At 52.7% G+C, this 16,902-nt stretch overlaps 1 protein-coding gene across 4 annotated transcripts in view; it reads left to right on the top strand.

The window, feature by feature from the left end:
* The window catches only part of MED27 (mediator complex subunit 27), a 259,915-nt gene that overhangs the window by 194,458 nt on the left and 48,555 nt on the right, over nt 1-16,902 (top strand). For 2 of the 4 annotated variants that reach the window (XM_073805673.1, XM_019920173.3), the window contains 2 exons: nt 2,955-3,032; nt 5,250-5,806. In XM_073805673.1, coding sequence (XP_073661774.1) covers nt 2,955-3,032; nt 5,250-5,384 — 213 coding nt within the window. In that variant the 3' untranslated portion in view covers nt 5,385-5,806. Of the gene's footprint in view, nt 1-2,954; nt 3,033-3,493; nt 4,339-5,249; nt 5,807-16,902 lie in introns of those variants that run through there. The other 2 variants (XM_073805672.1, XM_073805670.1) reach the window with 2 other exon arrangements.

The raw sequence follows: 16,902 nt of genomic DNA, 5'->3' as shown, positions 1-16,902 counted from the left end.
GCTTAGACAGCGGACTGGGAAAAAGGAGAGGGATTCCAGATAAATGAGCTATAATGCAAGAGACTGCTTGAGTACAAGTGGGAGGAAAAGCCCAGCTTTCCAGCTTAGGCTGCTGGGTGGATGGCCGGTCATTGCTGAAAACAAACACAGGAGGAACAGGTCTGAAAGAGCGCCTTAGATGCCCCTGTAATTAACATGATGCCTTGCCTGGCTTAGCACCGTGCAGTTATCAAAACTCAGCCAGGAGAGGTCAAGTCCAGAGGCCAGCTAAGGAAGGGAGGGGTAAATGAGCACAGGTTTGCCCCGCCAGGCACCCAGCGAACAGGAGGGTGAGGGGCAGAGATGCTTGGCGCTGTTTGGGTAAAGGCCCTAAAATCCACAGGCCACGGGCCAGGCAGGTAGCACGAGGGAAGCGGGCTGGGTGTGAGACTGGGCACACAGAGCGAACTGCAGGTACCTGCCCTGCCCAGAGGCACTGCCCCTCCTTATCTCCCGCTGATGGTGGCCACTTGGATCTGTGGGGGCCAGTGGGCAGGGCCAGGTCACAGTCACAGGGCCCATCATATGGTTGGACTGATTTAATCTTCATTAGCAGCCCATCAGGCAGGCGCACTGTTACTGACCCCAGATCTTCCAGTGTGTTGAGAAGCCGAGGATCCAAGTTAGGGACATTTTCTGAATTTTAAATGTTGGTCATCCGTGCTTAAAACTGTAAAAAGAAAAGCAAAGAAAGCATGCAGACAAAGCCTCCCGGCCTCGGCCGTGGCCGCTGGGTGATCCGTGTGTTTGGGAAATCGGGCCCCAGGCCAGGCGCCCGAGGTGCCAGAATGGACGGATCTAGACTCGTCCAGGGGCTGGAGGTGGAGCCTCTGCATCTTGGGAAAAGAGCACACCCGCAGCTGCGGGACAGCGGACACACGGCACACCTGCTCTGCGGGCTTGTATGCAGGCTGGGGCTTCTAAGAGGCTTGTAAAATAAACAGTAGGGGCAGGAGAAGGAATTCTCCGGAAACTTGGCTTCTTTTGTAACGGCACATGTGATTGTAAGGAATGTCTTATCAGCCTATAAATGGCACTTGTGTGGGTTTTTTTTTTTAGCAAGGCATCTTGATGGGTAAGAACCAAGCTTTAAGCAGGTATCATCGGGGCCCAGTTTGCTTTGCTGCATTTTGGAGCCGTTCATTTCACCCCACCAATCACTACCCGCCATTTTGCCAAGTTATCATTCTACTGTTATTTTTTTTTTTTTTTTAAGCATTGCTCATTTTAGAAAGCTGTCTGTCAAAAACGCTTAAAATAAAAACAGTCTTTGCACTTGAAGGAATAAGTGCCGTTTATCTTGAAAGTCATTTGGGTAAGAATTTCTCAGCAATGTTGGATATGTGAACCGTTGCTGTATTTGCAAGAAAGCCAGTACAGGTGTTTCCGGTATGTGGCCTTTGATGAGTGGCCACTTTTAAGTTTATTTCTTTATTCAACAAATATGTATTGAGCACCTGCTAGATGCCAGGTGATGTTCTAGGCCTTGGGGACACAGCATGAACTTGGACGAGCGTGATCCCTGCCTGCACAGAGCTGATCGTCCAGCGGGGTTCACCAGCCGCCAGGCAGGCCATGAAAGTCCAGAAGGAAAGAGGGCTAGTCCGGGGGCCGGGGAGAGCAGAAGAGAGGGGGCAGGCGGGCCTGAGGCACAGCTGGAGGGTAGGCACTTCACGTGCATGACCATTTTATCCCAGGGGAAATCGCATCTTAGCGGTTCGGTGAACTGGGGAGCCTGCATCCTCACTCTTCAGGGTGTAGCCTTCCTGGCCTTGGGTGTGGACACACAGCTGGACTAATTTCTGGATCATTTGCAGCTCCCCGTGCAGGACCTGGACCAGCCCTGATGGTTTCCACCTGGTCAGTTTGCTTAACTGCTGCTGAGGCCCGTCAGCACACCGTGTTCACTCTTGTTCACAAAGTTAATCATTTTATCGGGGTTTTTTTGTTTCGTTTTGCTCTTTGCCCACAACATTTGTAATGGCAAGACCCCCGAATGAAGACAATGAAATAAACCATGAGTCTGAGCACAACTATCAAATTAGGAATAATCTGTTAATTCGGTCATGGATGGCAGGCCTTAGCAATCCATGGTGTCATCATATTTCAGAACTACAGGGGATCTTAGACGAACCCTTTGCTTTTCAGGAGGGACACTGAGACCCAGAGGGATTAAGTAGTTGGATCAGGTCAGCAGACAGCTGGGACTTAAACCTAGTGCACGTTGTTATCTGGTCTCCAGATGCCTCTAGTGAACTTAAAGCCGTCATGCCCTTGGCCCTGCTGGGGGAGTTATGGGTCAGTGGGTATGGCCCACTAGACCACAGCTTCCAGGGAGCTGGTCAGACGGGACCACACTGGGAGTGACACAGCTTTTCAGAAAGGTAACAGCAGGATCTGTGAGGCCTCAGGGAAAGATCATCAGAAATGATCAAGGTCACAGTCACAGAATCTGTATGGCTACAAATTATGAGCCCGAATGGGAATTAAAGGAAGTAGAAAGCCCAGTTAGGCCGGCAGGAAAACTGTTCCCGGGTGAAGAGGAAGTCGAATATGGACAGTTGGAAACGAGCCTCTGCGTCCAGGCGGTGTTCCACGCAGTGGCTGTGATCTGCCATCTCTTTACCTCTCCGCTGACCTCTGGCCACGCCTCTCTCAGGTGCCGCAGCCTGTCTGGAGTTGCTGGAAGTTTCCACACTTCGCTTGCTTCCGGGCCTGACTACCTGGGTCCTGTCTGCTTACAACGCACCTCCCCTCCCTCCCCTGCCCCCAACTTTGCTAACTAATTTTCAACCTTCAGATTTTATTAGATGTCTTTTCCTCCACGAGACGTCATATAAAAAGAGCACCTTCATCTTGTTTTCTCTGTGCTGGTTCCGAGTAGCTCTAACCCAGGCATTGTCCTTGGTTCCCAGGTGACGGACCACGCCACCACCGCCCTGCTCCACTACCAGCTGCCCCAGATGCCCGACGTCGTGGTCCGATCCTTCATGGTAAGTGGCTTAAGGAGTCACATCTCCCCCTTGAGCCTTGGCTCCTTAAGTGAGAACAGGCAGCTCGGAAGGTAGCTGGACCGTCTTTAGCTCGCAAGGGCCTCGCAGGGGGGAGACGGTCCAGTTTGGAAATGATACTTCCTTTCAACTGGGAAGAGATCTAGGAGAAACCATGTCCTGCTTAATTAGCTGGTGTTTCCTATCATTGCCGAACACATGGTGGTTTCAGAAGTGACCTTCCAGCACAGTTTCCAATGTTGATTTAGTCAGTAGGTATTTATCGAGCTCCTGATCTGTGCTGGGCCCTGTGCTTGGCGCTGAGCAGGTACCGTGACACCGTTCCTCCAAGACCCCTACTCCTTAGACTTCCAGGTCAGAGCTCAGGATGGGGAGTGACCCAGAAACAGCCATCCCCCCGGTGTGCTGGGGTCGGCTCCCACCAGCTCTCGTTTAATGTTCAGAATTTCTCGAGCTGGTTGTTCGGCCGTCGGTGACTTGACATTGAACCAGAATATTCACGTGCTGGAGATCGGTCCTGCACGTCAGGACTCCCCTCTGCCCCCGGCTCCCACCCCTGGAGCCAATTCATTGATTGATCACACGCCCTCCAGTCCGTCTCAGCAGGGCCAACAACTGGCCCCACCGTATCCTGGCAGACGTGGCCAGCTGTTTCAGCACCACGCTGACGGGGCTTCGTGCTCTCACGTCGCTAGGCTCCGTCTCTCCCTGCCGCTAACGCTCCCATCTCAACTCCGGCCAGTAAGGCTGCCCCATTTCAACTCCGGCCGGTAAGGCTGCCGCATTTCAACTCCAGCCGGTAAGGCTGCCCCATCTCAACTCCGGCCGGTAAGGCTGCCCCATCTCAACTCCGGCCAGTAAGGCTGCCCCATCTCAACTCTGGCCGGTAAGGCTGCCCGTTAGAGAACATACTCAGCAAATGGGCCCGTCAGCAGGCGCTGCTCAGTGCCAACAGCCAGGTGGAGTTCTGCTCTTCCGATCCACCTCGTCACGTTTGCTGCCGCAGTTACGCTTCTAGGAGCCTGTAGTTCATTTCTCAGAAAATACAGCCTGGCTCATTGATGGGCCCACACGCTGGGGAGGTGAAGAAGCAGACCTGGGGCTCAGCGGAGCCGTCGCGCAGGCGCTCTCGTGTAGAGAGAACTGTTGCAGTTGGCTGTCTCTAGCGGGTACTTCCTTTCTGGATGGATCGAAAGACTTGCTCTTTAACCTGACGTGTGGTAATGCCCAGTTCCCCTTTGGTAACTGACTTTGGGGTTTGGGAAGAATAAATAGTTTGACTGAGTGATCCACTGACATCCTCATGTTTATTGCCAAAACCTTGCACCCCAGCCTCTGGAAGGGGGACAGGGTGGGTGAGCCGCGGTCTGCCACCAGGAAGGCAGCTGTGCCGAAGCAGAAGCGTTTGTATCCGTCCACTCGGCTGACCGCCCCGAAGAGCAGTTTCCTCTTGCCTGATTCAGGAGGATGTTAAGTGACAAGATTCGCACACCCCCGTCGCAGTGGGAGCTCGCCTCACTCGCTGGCCTGTCGCTGTGGGCTTGGGTTGGTACGGTTGTGAGTCTCCTTGAGTTTGAGCATTGAGTTATGAGAATCTCATCCTCATGTGTGATGCCCGAAGGACCTCTGCACTCTGCACCCTCCGGCGTGTACTTGCCATTGATTATGTTATGTGGTACCAGGTTGTCCCTGCCCTCCCCCCAGGTGTGTCGGGCCACACTGTGACAGTGAGTGGTGACCTCTGAAATCAGAGCAGAAGGAAGGCACGTTGACCTTAGTGGGGAATTCTCCACTCACCCTCTCTCCGCACGTGTCTGTGGCCACCTCTGGGTGGTGAACAAGGAGAGGATCAGTGCTGACGTTCGGGACTCAGAGGAAATGTGGTCATGCCCCCGCCGGGCCGTGAGGCTGCGCCGTGGTTCGCGGCCGCTCCTCCGGGAGTGCTGCCTGCCTGAGAGTAGGGATTTCTATTTTAAAGTCCCCTTAGTTGGGAGGGGCCCAGGGCGCCGGGACTGAGCATCAGCAGTGCTGTGACCTTGTGGGTTCTGCACAGAGCTTGCTGTAGAATCCCAGGGCACCTCTTGGGGGTCACAGCCACCTCAGGCTCTATCCTGGTGATGGTTAGGCTTGACAGGAAGGATGACGTCCGAAGCACCCGGATCCCATTTCTGTCGTTTCTCTCCTCACTTCTCTTTTTAGACCTGGTTAAGGAGCTACATGAAGCTGTTCCAGGCCCCGTGCCAGCGCTGCGGGAAGTTCCTGCAGGACGGCCTTCCCCCGACCTGGAGGGATTTCCGAACCCTCGAAGCCTTCCACGACACCTGCCGGCAGTAACCCTGCCCCGGCCCCGGGCCAGCCCGCAGACCCCCATCCAGCACCTTCCCAGACAAGCCCTCAGTCACAGCGATGGCTCAGACGTGTCTTTGCGGCCCGGATAGCAGTACCGCCGCCCGCTCACTTCCACAAAACAGCATGTCGTGCGCTAAGGCCGAGCTTCCTGAAGAGCAGATCCGTCTCTGTTAATGGGACCGTTGTACACCTGAGCTGGCGCGTGGACGGCAAGGGACCGTCTCAGGACTCACTATAAGGAAGTTAGGCAGCATGTTCTCCCGTGTATGTTCGCAGTACTAGTCCATCGACCCGCCTGGATCCATGTTCTAAGTCATTTTATAGTTGGAATGAGCCTTTGTGTCGTGCTCAGTTTTTTGTTTTGTTCCATAACTTATTTTTATAAGCAATAAACCTTTTGTACCCAGGACAAGGCTTTGTCTCCGGTTTCTTAAAGTACCTTTTACGTTCAGTTCCGTGAACATGTGAGCAGATCTGATGGGCCTTTTGAAGGAAAAATAACTTAGTAATGTCTGCGTTTGAAATAATTCTTTTTTTTTTTTTTTTTTTTTTGCGGTACACGGGCCTCTCACTGTGGCCAGGCTCAGCGGCCATGGCTCACGGGCCCAGCCACTCTGCGGCATGTGGGATCTTCCCGGACCGGGGCACGAACCCGTGTCCCCTGCATCGGCAGGCGGACTCTCAACCACTGCGCCACCAGGGAAGCCCTGAAATAATTCTTTTTGAGGACACATGTCCCTGTTTCTTGCTTTCGGGAGAGAGGGGAGTGTTGGCAAATATTCCATTTCAAAGACATTTCAGCGGCTTGAAAAATGGATTGTTCTTTTTGAGGGAAAAAGTGCACAGATGTTTCATTTTACTAAACCGTTCACACGTACATATACCAAAGGGAAAGGACTCTTCCCGTGTTACCAGCCAGAACACGTGTGAGCGGGCGGGACAGGTGTGCCTGGCTTGTTTGTCCCGTTTTGTCCTAAATATTTCCGTGAACAGATTCCAGCCCAGGCTGCTGAGTTTATTCAGGGCCTCGCCCCTGACATTTAAAGCCATAACCTGTTTATATGAAGAAGTGTTGACCTGCTGAAGGTCTTGAGAAGGACAGGGGAGTCCCCAGAGCTTTCCGCAAGCCCAGCCTAGGTGACAAGTAGTGTCCTGTTTGTGGTGAACAGTACCGGAGAGATGCTGCCTTCCGAGGTGTCCAGAAGAACGGGTGGCTCCCACCTGGGTTCTGGTACCACCCAGGTCCTCCACACCTACCCCTGCCAGGCTAAAAAGGCCCAGAGGATAAAGGGGGTTTAGTGATGGGGGAAGCAATAGAACAGTGCCACTCCAAGTATGGTCCAGTAGCTGTGGCATCATGGGAGCTTATTAGGAACACAAATCCTCGGGCCCCACCATGGGCCGGCTGAATCAGTGACTCTGGGGGGTGGGTCTGGCAACCTCGTTGTTAACAAGCCCCGCAGGTGGGTGATACGGGCCCGAGTCTGAGAACCACTGGTCTCTCTAGGAGGCGGCGGTGCTTTCAGGGGCCAGTTTGGGGCAGTAGCGTGAGCGGCAGCGTGGTGTAGCGCAGGAACGCTTCCACACAGCGGGTGATTTTAGATTAAACACCAGGGTTTATCACATTTAAGATGCCATCACTTGTAAGATGCACCCCTATTTCATGATCCCCTAAGAAAAGCGTGCTGACAGTTAAACAATGCCACGCGCCTTAATGCTAATCCTGTGTGACACATGAATCAGTCACACCAGCCTTTCATCGCCCTGAAATTCCTTTCATGTCTTCCAAGGGGGGTTGCAGTCTCTCCTGCCTCAAGTCTTACTGTCTTAACATGTGACAGGCGATCCCTTCCCAGGGCTCCCGGTAACAGAGCATAACACAGCTGCACTGACTTGCGGGTATCTTCCTTTCTTTGGTCTTGTAAGACACTTGTTTGTTGCAAGAAAATCCCGAATTGAGGACATTGGGTGTATAATCACATTTTGTCGCATGGCATTTAAATGGCAAGTAGGCTGACCCTGTGCAGGACATATGGGTACTCAGAGCTCGTGTGAAGTGACGACAAGGTGAGTTGGGGCATGTGCTGATGACAGGTGCATCCTGACTGCCAGCTGGCTGACAGTGCCCATCAGGGAGGTTCACATATGAGGAAACCAGCCCTCTGATGATTGATGGGATTGTGGTAACAGTACACCACGTTGTAAGAGAGCTATTTGGATTTTTAAGTGTTTGCAGCAAATCTGAGAGCGTCCTCGTTGGTCCCAAAGATCCCTCCACCCCCCGCCGAGCTCTGTTTCCAATGGAGAGAGAGCAGACCTTGAGTTCAGAGCCGTGGGCAGGCAGTGGTTTCTACTTAGACTGAGTGACATTATTCCTATCCTCTCTGCGTCATTTTCAGTGATACCTACTCTCTGTGGCCACTGATGCTTGTTCCCCATTTACAGGCATGATAAGAAGCTTCCATGTTAAACTAAGGCACTTAGGCGAAAAAGTGAGACTATTAGAGAAAAATACTAAATAATAGCACACGCCAGAAGCTAACACAGCATCGTAAATGAACTATACTTCAATAAAAAATAAACAAATAAAGGAGAGCACAGGTAGTGTAGCAACAGCAAAAAGTGCGAAGGGCGTGCCTGGGCCAGGGCCTCAACTCTGGCCGCCTACTCTCAGCTGTAGCACTCAGACAAGTCGCTCGTCCTCTATGAGACCTCGTCCCCTCTCCCGCAAGACGCCCGGCTGATGGCCCAGTGATGGCAAGGCAGGAGAGTAGGAGGGGGCGGAGGGCTTGTAGACGAAACATGATTGGCCACGAGCAGATAATGACTGAGGCTGGACATTGGATAGGTGGGTGATACGTGCTACTCTTCTATTTTTTTTTTTAACTTTCCCTCATTAAAAGGGGAAAAAATATAAGGGTCAGGCTAGTCAACCTTTAGGGCGTTCCCCCCTTTGACCTTCTCCTTCTTCAGTGCCAAGTGGGGGAAGCTGAAAGGGAGGGGGCTGGGCTCTGGAAAGGTGAGAGAGGGGCCGGAGGGTGAGAGACCTGTTCACCAGATCCCCGAACACTCGGTGCCTAACAGACGCCCATGAGAGAGCCTGGCTTTGTGTGTCAGCCGTTCAAATCTAGAGAACATGTTGACCTGAGATGGGCAGCAGTAGAGGCTGGAGGTGGGTTGGGATCAGTTCCACGATGTGGATTGGGGGGAAGCTGGGACCTAATGCTGCTGTGGGCATAGCCACTGGGTCTGGAACCATCCTCTGGTACCCCTTACAGAAAGGAGCATGGCCATCAACGGGTGTGCCAGGCCCCCATTCCTGAGACTGTGCACGGGTGAGCCCCAGCCAGGACGACGAGGTATTTTAGTGACTTAATTACCACCCTGACAGCTCAGCATCTGCTCTGTGCCAGGCGCTTTCCATGTTGTCTGCTTTACTCCCAGGTGGGTTCGTACTGTTCTCTCTGTTGTGTGCTCGAGGCCTGGAAGGCCTGGGTATCCCGCTGCCCGCGTCGTCGAGCTCCATGGCTACTCAACAGCAAAGCTGCCTCCCCAGAAGCAAAGGGACTAACCAGTCCCTGCTCTGCCGAGTGTGTTGTGTCAAGAATTGCCTGAGAAGCACTCGGCCCGAGCTTGGAAACCTCTGTCTTACAGACGCTTCCCTGCCAGGATAAGCAGCGATGCACCTACCCCGTACTTTCTGCCGGCCAGGTTCCTGTTAATCAGCAGGGCGCCCGTTAGGAACTGACAGAATGGAATGAGGAGGGCCGTAAAAGGTTGTCCAGATTTTTTTTCCCGCACTAAATCGGGAATTGGCCTTTTGGTATCGAGTGATGTTTTTACACTTCACACTCCTGACGGAAAGCTGCAGGCACAAAATGATGATCTTTCAGTGTTAATGTGCAAGCTCTCCATCGCATTTAGAGTGTCAGAGTGTGGGCCTGATGCTATATCGAGAGCCTTTTAAGGTCACCCGAGCTGGGAGGAGGAGAAGGGATGGCGACTTCAGCCGCCAGGATTCTCACAAGGTCCCGAACCCCCGCCGACTCGATGGGAGGCGTCTTGGGGCCGTCGGGTCTGCAGACAGAGGACAAAATCTGACGACCCACCTTGCTCATCGGTGCCTCGCAGCGTCTGCATCCCCACTGGCGTGCCGAAGTTGAGCGGTGGGGCTTCCACTGTCCTGCCTTCGACAGGGAAGGGTGGGCCAATTCCGCTCCACCTGCTTCTTGGGGTGCAGCCGGCAGGGCTGGTCTACCGCAGACAGAGCTCATTCAAGGGCACACCATATGTGCCTCAGAGATGGGCCTGTGCAGGGCGTTCGTGGACAAACCTGTCCTCCAGTTGGTCTGCTCGGGGAATAATTGGGCTTCACTTTCTAGGACAGGCAGGTTTTTCTCGCCATCTCTGCCATCCTTCCCCCATTCTCATCCCCACCCCCGCTCCTTGAATCCATGGAAGGAACCTCAAAACATCACTCCCAAGTTGCATTTTAAACTGCTGGTTGGCCGTTCCCTATCATTAGTACTCGAAGAGATAAACAAACCTTCAGGTTCACAGGCACATCCCAGGTAGAGCATCGTCTTGGTAGCTTTTAGATGATTAGTTACTCAAGAACAGCTTCAGCCTGTCTCTGTGCTAATGAAGTTTGAAATTCCAGCTGCACACTGGCTGTCCTCGGGGACGGTGCGAGCGGTGGCTCGGTGCTAACTGAACAGGTGGGTCCTGCCACCAGTGCACTTCATCTGCATCATGGGTCCCCCAGCTTGATAGAGACAAGAGAGTGAAGTGTCCCTCTGGCCAAGAAGGTACAGGGAAGGTAGGGGACGAGGGGGGCGATGAGGGGAGGGTGGGGGACAGTAAGAGGCCATGAGCTTGCGAGCCAGCCTGGGCCGCCAGCAAGCTCCACCAGCCTCCTGTGGGGTGGGTCGTTACTTAACGCGTTACTCACCCTTGTCTAGTTCTTGGCCGTCATCTCGATCGCAGCCTCGCTTTCTTAATTCCAGAAGGAATACATGTGTTCCTTTTATAGAAAATCAGGTAATGTGGACAAGCAAAGAAGATAATACCCGTCATTCCCACTAGCGAGAGACAATGACCAGAGCGCTTTGGTGTATACCTTTCCAGACCTTCCTGTGGACGTGTTGGTGCGTGCACATTTTTTGTAAAAAGCAGATCGTACTGCGTACTGTTTTGAAACCTGCTTTTTTCCGTTTAGCAAAGGCTAAGTTACTCCAACACAGAGGCCCCAAAACAGTGGCTTAAAGAGTATAGACACTTACTTGTCTTCCACTTCAGCGCCCCAGAGGAAGGGAGTGCTTCAGACCCCAGGGCTGCTCTCCTCCACGCGGTCACTCAGGGAGCCTGTCCCTCCATCGTCTCACCCACGTGACCTAGGACGTGGTCTGCGTGGTGGAAGCTGAGTCACAGGCACCTTCTGAGTTCACAAAAAGGGAAAAACGCACAGGTGTTGTAAGACCAGACCCAGCACTGGCATGGATCAGTTCCACTTGACCTTCCTTAACAAGAACTTAGTCCCATGGCAGACCTGGCTGCAAGGGCTGCTGGGAGGGTGCAGGCTCCAACTGGGCACCTGTGGGTCCGGCGGAAACCCTTGTCCTGGAAGAGAAGGGAGCAGCCTCCGCCGAACAGCACGCCCTCCTGCGTCAGAAGCGTGAGCGGTGATGCTGCCCTGAGGGTTTTGTGTTCCTTGTCTCATCCGTCCTTGGGTTTTGTGTGGGGGTGGCCTTCCACGCTTTGATGACCATAATTTAGGCAATGAATCTCTCCTGGATGTTTAGGTTTTTATTTTGAAATAATTATGGATTCACAGGAAGTTACCAAGGCACGTATAGGGGGGTCCTGTGTACCCTTCACCGGCCTCCCCCAATGTCAGCGTCTTGCACGACTGTAGTTTCAACACAATGTTCAAACCACGAAGTTGACATTGGTGTGATGCATAGCGCTTGCTTGGGTTTCGCCAGCTGCACGTGCGCTCATTTATGTGTCTGTGTGATTGTGTGTCTGCGTGCAGCTCCGTGCAGTTCTATCGTGTGTGTAGCTTCGCGGAACCACCACCACCATCAAGATATCTAGCCGTACCCTCCCTGCAAGACTCCCTCATGCCACCGTTTTCAAACGACACACGCCTCCTTCCCCATGCCTAACCCCTGGCCACCCCGTAAGCTGTTCTCCGTCTCCAGAATGATTTTATTTCACGAATGTTATATACATGGAATCCTGCCGTATGTATCCTTTTGAGGTTGGCTTTTTTCACTCAGCATAATTTCCTTGAGGCTCATCCCAGTTGCCGTGTGTATCAGTAATCCATTCCTTTTAGTTGCTGAGTAATATTCCAGCGGTTTCCACACCGTGTTTAACCATTTATCCACTGGAGGACGTTTGGTTGTTTCCAGTTTGTGGCCATTATCAGCAAAGCCGCTGTGGACACTCGTGTACAAATTTCTGCATGAAAATAAGTTTCATTTCTGTGGAATATATATGCCCATGAGTACAATTGCTGGGTCATGTATTAAGTCCATCTTTAGTTTTAAAAGGAAATGCCAAGCTGTATCATATGACATGGACACCGGCAGTGTATGAGTAATCCGGTTTCTCCACGTCTTTACCAGCCTTTGGTGGTGTCACTGTTTCTTATTTTGACCATTCCGATAGGTGTGGAGTGACACCTCACTGTGTTTTTCACTTGCATTCCTCCAGTAGCGAATGATGTTGAGCAGCTTCTCATGTGCTTCTGTGCCATCTGGGTATTGTCTTAGGTGCACTGTCTGTGCATGTCTTTTGCACATTTTCTAATTAGATTGTTTTTAAGTGCTGAGCTCTGAGAGTTCTTTATATATTCTACGTATGAATCCTTGGCAGGCATGTGATTTGCACATATTTTCTCCCAACTGTCACTTGTCTTTTCATCCTCCTAATGGGGTCTTTTGCAAAGCAGATATATTCAGTTTTGATGAGGTCCAATTTATCAGATTTTTTGATCATGGGTTGCGCTTTTGGTGTTGAGTCTAACCTGCTGGGTTTCAGATGGTTGTTTTGCTGTAGTGATCATTGTTGCTCGCCCTTCCCTCCCCCCTCCCCCCTCCCTGCCTCCCTCCCCCACCCTTCTCTCTCCCTCTCTCTCTCTCTCTCTCTCTCTGGAGGTCCCCCCCACCCTTCCATCTCTCTCTGTCTCTGCCTCTGTCTCTCCCCCTCTCCCAGCAGGGACCTTAGCTGCCTTCTCGTTCAGCCTATTAGACAGTCACTCAGGGCGTCCAAGGCCTGCAACCCTGTTCCTCACTCACCCAGCAGGTCAGTGACAGCGTGAGGACCAGAACGGAACTCCCTCAGTCAACGTGATTTCCGCTTCCCCAAAACTCTTCTCGGGAAAACACTTGAACTGCAGTGTCAAAATGAAATAGATCCCGCTACAGCACAGCGTCTTAAAAGAAAGCGTTGGCAGTGACAGACTTGGTTCACCGCTCGGCCTGGGCCCCGGAGAGCAGTGCTCTGATACAGCCCCTCTGCCAGGAGTGATCTCATATCAGGGGTTTTCGCCCTCCCTGTCATGGGATGGCAGTCGGGCAGCATCCTGCGGTCAGATGGGCAGCTGGGGGCCGAGTCCCTAGCACTTACCCAGGCCTGTGTGAGGTTGCTAGGTGAATATGGGAGAGCTTCCCGGGGGTGACGCCCGCCCCCATCACAGCTGCCGCCCTCCAGACTGCCGAGCCACCCAGACCGCACACCGATGGCTCTGTTGTGGGAAGGGGGGGGGGGGGCACAGAGATGTGCCGGGTGCAGGAGCTGTCTGCCTCAGCAGATCGCCCACCCCTTTCCCGTGATGCACTCAGCACCCCTCCCTCTCAGGCAGGACCCCACGTGCCCGAGGACGCCCAGAGTTAGGGTTAGGGTCCCTCCCCCACAGGCTCCTGGGGGCCCACGCTCAGGACAGGGGTTGTCATCACCCCAGCCTCATGCTTGCTGTCACCTCCCTCTGGGAGGACACCATCCTCAAACATGGCAGGGGGAGGGGCACCGGGCTGGGGCGTGGAAAGAGCCTCCAACGTGGAATCCTTTTCAGGAAGCGCCACATGTTCCCCCCTCCTGGCCTCTGGGTTGTTCTCTGCCCAGACATCCTGCCTCCAGAAAGCCCCATGGTTTGCTCTTTTTTTATTTTTCCAGTTATTAATCATATGCTCACCCAACCTATTTCCTCTTCTTAAACACCCAGCCAAACAATTTCCTGGGCCCCTTGCATCTAAGTGGGGCCGTGGAACATGAACAGAAGAGGCAGCTAAAAGAAGATGCACATTCCCCATGCTCTCTCTTCCTTTCCTGAGGCACCATCAGCAGTGACACGTGACAACAGTAGGGTTAGATGATGGAAGGACTCTGAATCCCTGAGTCACTGCCTGGAGGCGAGCTGCCCCAGCGAGCCACCCAGCCAGGAGCTTCTGCGGTGGATTTTGTGTGAGAGAAGTAAACTTCTAAAGCTTTTATTGTGTTACATCACTGAGATTTGGGGTGTTCTTTTTATAATAGCTGCTAGCGTCATTTACCCCACACATCATACAGATACACTGGAAACAATGCCACAGACAGTAAGTTCTTTTTAGACGGTAGAGGTTACTGTTTCTCCTGTTCCTACCTGAGCTTGAGTCCGAGTCATCTTTCACTTCAGTTAGAAGGGGGCACACAGAGTGCCGGCTCAGGCTGTTCTCTTGTTCTCCCAGGAGGAGCAACCTTATTAGACAGGCCTTCCTGGCCGTTCGCTAAAAGCGTGGGCATTCCATGCCTCCCTGCCCCTTTCCTCTGCTGTTCAGAGTGCCCACCACACTGGACATTAGTTGTTTGTTTATCTTGTCCACGCCCCCTACAAGAGGGTCCGCTCCATGAAGAAGGAACCGTGTCTGTCTAGGGCACTGCCCTGTCCCCTTGCACACAGTAGGTGCTTAATAAATATTTGCCGAAAGTGGAAAGGAGTAAGAAAGCCAGGCTCAGGAGTCTTCTCTGCTCCTAAGTAGGTGACCGCGGGCCGCCCCTTGATCCCTCTGAGTGTGGGTACTTCATCTGTGAATGGGGCCAGTGACTCTGGCCATCCAGTGCAGAAGTCCTGTGAGCGATCACACCAAATATTTATTGTGCACCTACTGTGTGCAGGTGCTAAGCGCCAGGGATGCCATTCACATGGCAAACGAGAAAGGGCCCGACAGTGAAGACAGCTTTGTCAGGGACATCCATTGCAGGCGCAGTGAGTTTGTTCTGGGGCAGTGGCCACCCAGGTGGGCCTGTTCCATCTTCTGCCATGGCCTTGGTCTCTCTTTGCCTGCTCTGAAGAAAATATTCAGAGCAAGGAATTCAGAGGGTAGGCGGCAACCCCAAGGGAGGTCTTCCCCTCTGTGAAGCAGCCTCAGCTGTGCATCTAGGTCATCTTTTAAGCACAAGAGATTTAAAATGCCATTTGGAAAGCGGAAGTGCTCAGAAGAGAATGTCAGGGTCTCGGGACACCGCCCCGTTTCCCGATCCTATCTGCATTTCTGTGAAACGGGCCGCATCTCCCTGCCTTGATTAGAATCGAGTCCCTTTCTTGCCGTGGCCTTTTGATATTTGACTTTGCACTCGATGCCCCTAAAGCTAACACACACTGGCCTTTCATTTCCAAAGGGTAGTTGGTTGTATTAATGATCGCCAAAAGGCCATAGTTAATTTGCTCTCCTACCTGTTCCTTTCCATTAGTTTGCAAACCAGCAAAGTTCAAGAAAACTTCTGAGCATGAAAGACTAGGGATCTAATTAGGAAGCAGGCAGGTAGTTATAAAACTTTTTAGAACTTAGGGGCCATAGCCGAAGGATGTTTAGGAGATCATACCAGCAAGAGACACTGAATACTGTGTGAGCCAGTCCTGGCCGTGGGCCTGACCCACAGGGGCCTGGACAACCTGTAAATGGGTGAATTGTGACATGTTTAGCCTGTCTTCAGCCTCGGTGAGGGACGCCAGGCCAGGCCATCTGCTCAGGTCAGGGAGTGCCGTACCTGGACTGCAGGGGAAGGGCTGAAGGTGACGAGGGACAAGGGCGGCCCTCCAGCTGCCTCCTTTCTCAGGATATACATACGCATGATGTGAGGCAAGTGGGATAAGATGAGTCTAGTTCGGTCGCCCACACTGAAGGTGTTTCATTGCTGAACCTTGTACCTGGGCCTGAGCATCTCGAAGTTCAGCACCTCACTGCATAGAGGCTGTGGGTTCTCAGAAGCCACAGCCTGATGACTGAGTGCCCCAGGCAGCCAAGTGCCTGTCAGGGATGCTGTCCTACCACGAGCCGCATTTGTGCGTGGGGAGCACGTGACCACAAGAATCCAGACACCATGGTGGTGTCACCCTTCTTGGGATAAAACGGGAGCTCGCCTTGCCTCTGGGGAACCAACCCCTGACGCCTCCCATCAGTCCATGTGCTTCAATTAGATTGTCTCTTATCAGTCTGCCCTTCCCCACCCCCACTCCAGGGGAAGGAAGTCCTGGCCAATCTTAGTATCAGATACACACACAGTCCTACTGTGATTGGTTCAGGGGTGGGCACGTGCTCTAACCCCGCCAAAGACACACAATTATGTCTTGCTGGGGTGCTAAGAGAAAAGTACCACTGGTTTCCATGGAACTTGAACAGAGAGGGTTGAGAAGCTGCTGGAACCGGGAGCTGGAGGGCGCCCTGCAGGAACCTAGCTCACTCCTGTATAGCTTGGGCCAGGTGGGGAAGGGGAAGATCCCTTTACCTGCAGTGTGTGCGGTCAGTGCCTAACATAGGGCCAGCAGGCAAAGAGGAAGTATTCGAAGGGCCCAGATCCACTGTATAGATCAGGCAACGAAGGGTGAATTTGCAGCTGAAAGGCAGTAAATTGGAGACTGGCACTGTGTGTGCGGCCCTGCTCTAGGTGTCTGAGGTATTGTACAAGCCTTTTCTGGTTTGATCTTTGCCCAGAGGCCATTTTTTAATTTGAGATTTTTCTTTTTTTTTTTTTGACCCCCGCCCCCGCCATCTGGAGAGGCTAGGAATGAGAAGCACTTTTATTTTCAAACCCAGCTAGTTACGGCTCCTTTATATTTCCTTTACGTTTAAAAACTGAGAAGTTTCTTTTTAGCGCATAAGAAGCAAGGCAGCTTCTTAGTTTAACAGGGAGCCTGGAAGTATCCTGAAGAGGATGGTTGAGTCCATTGGGCAGGTTTCCTGGCTCGCACTTGATCTACAGGGACAGCGTGGCCCAACTCCCCGCCACTGCCTGACAAGGGTCCCCTTCTCTCCTCACTCCCCTTTCAGCCCTCACCAGTGGCCTCCTTAATCCCCACCTCTAGATAAGAGGTGTGTCAAGAATGTGTGAACTTGTTTAAAAACCAGAATGGGGGCCGCCCTTCTGGTTCCCGTTCATGCTATGGGAGGGGGAGCCGCCCTCTGGGACCAAGGAGGCTGCTGTGCAGAGCAAGTTAGGACAGATGCACCGCAGGGCTCCA

The sequence above is a fragment of the Tursiops truncatus genome, chromosome 6, assembly GCF_011762595.2.
Source record: "Tursiops truncatus isolate mTurTru1 chromosome 6, mTurTru1.mat.Y, whole genome shotgun sequence".
In the NCBI taxonomy this organism is placed as follows: domain Eukaryota; kingdom Metazoa; phylum Chordata; class Mammalia; order Artiodactyla; family Delphinidae; genus Tursiops; species Tursiops truncatus.
Note: the sequence above shows the minus strand (reverse complement) of the source record. Positions and strands in the feature narration are given on the sequence as shown.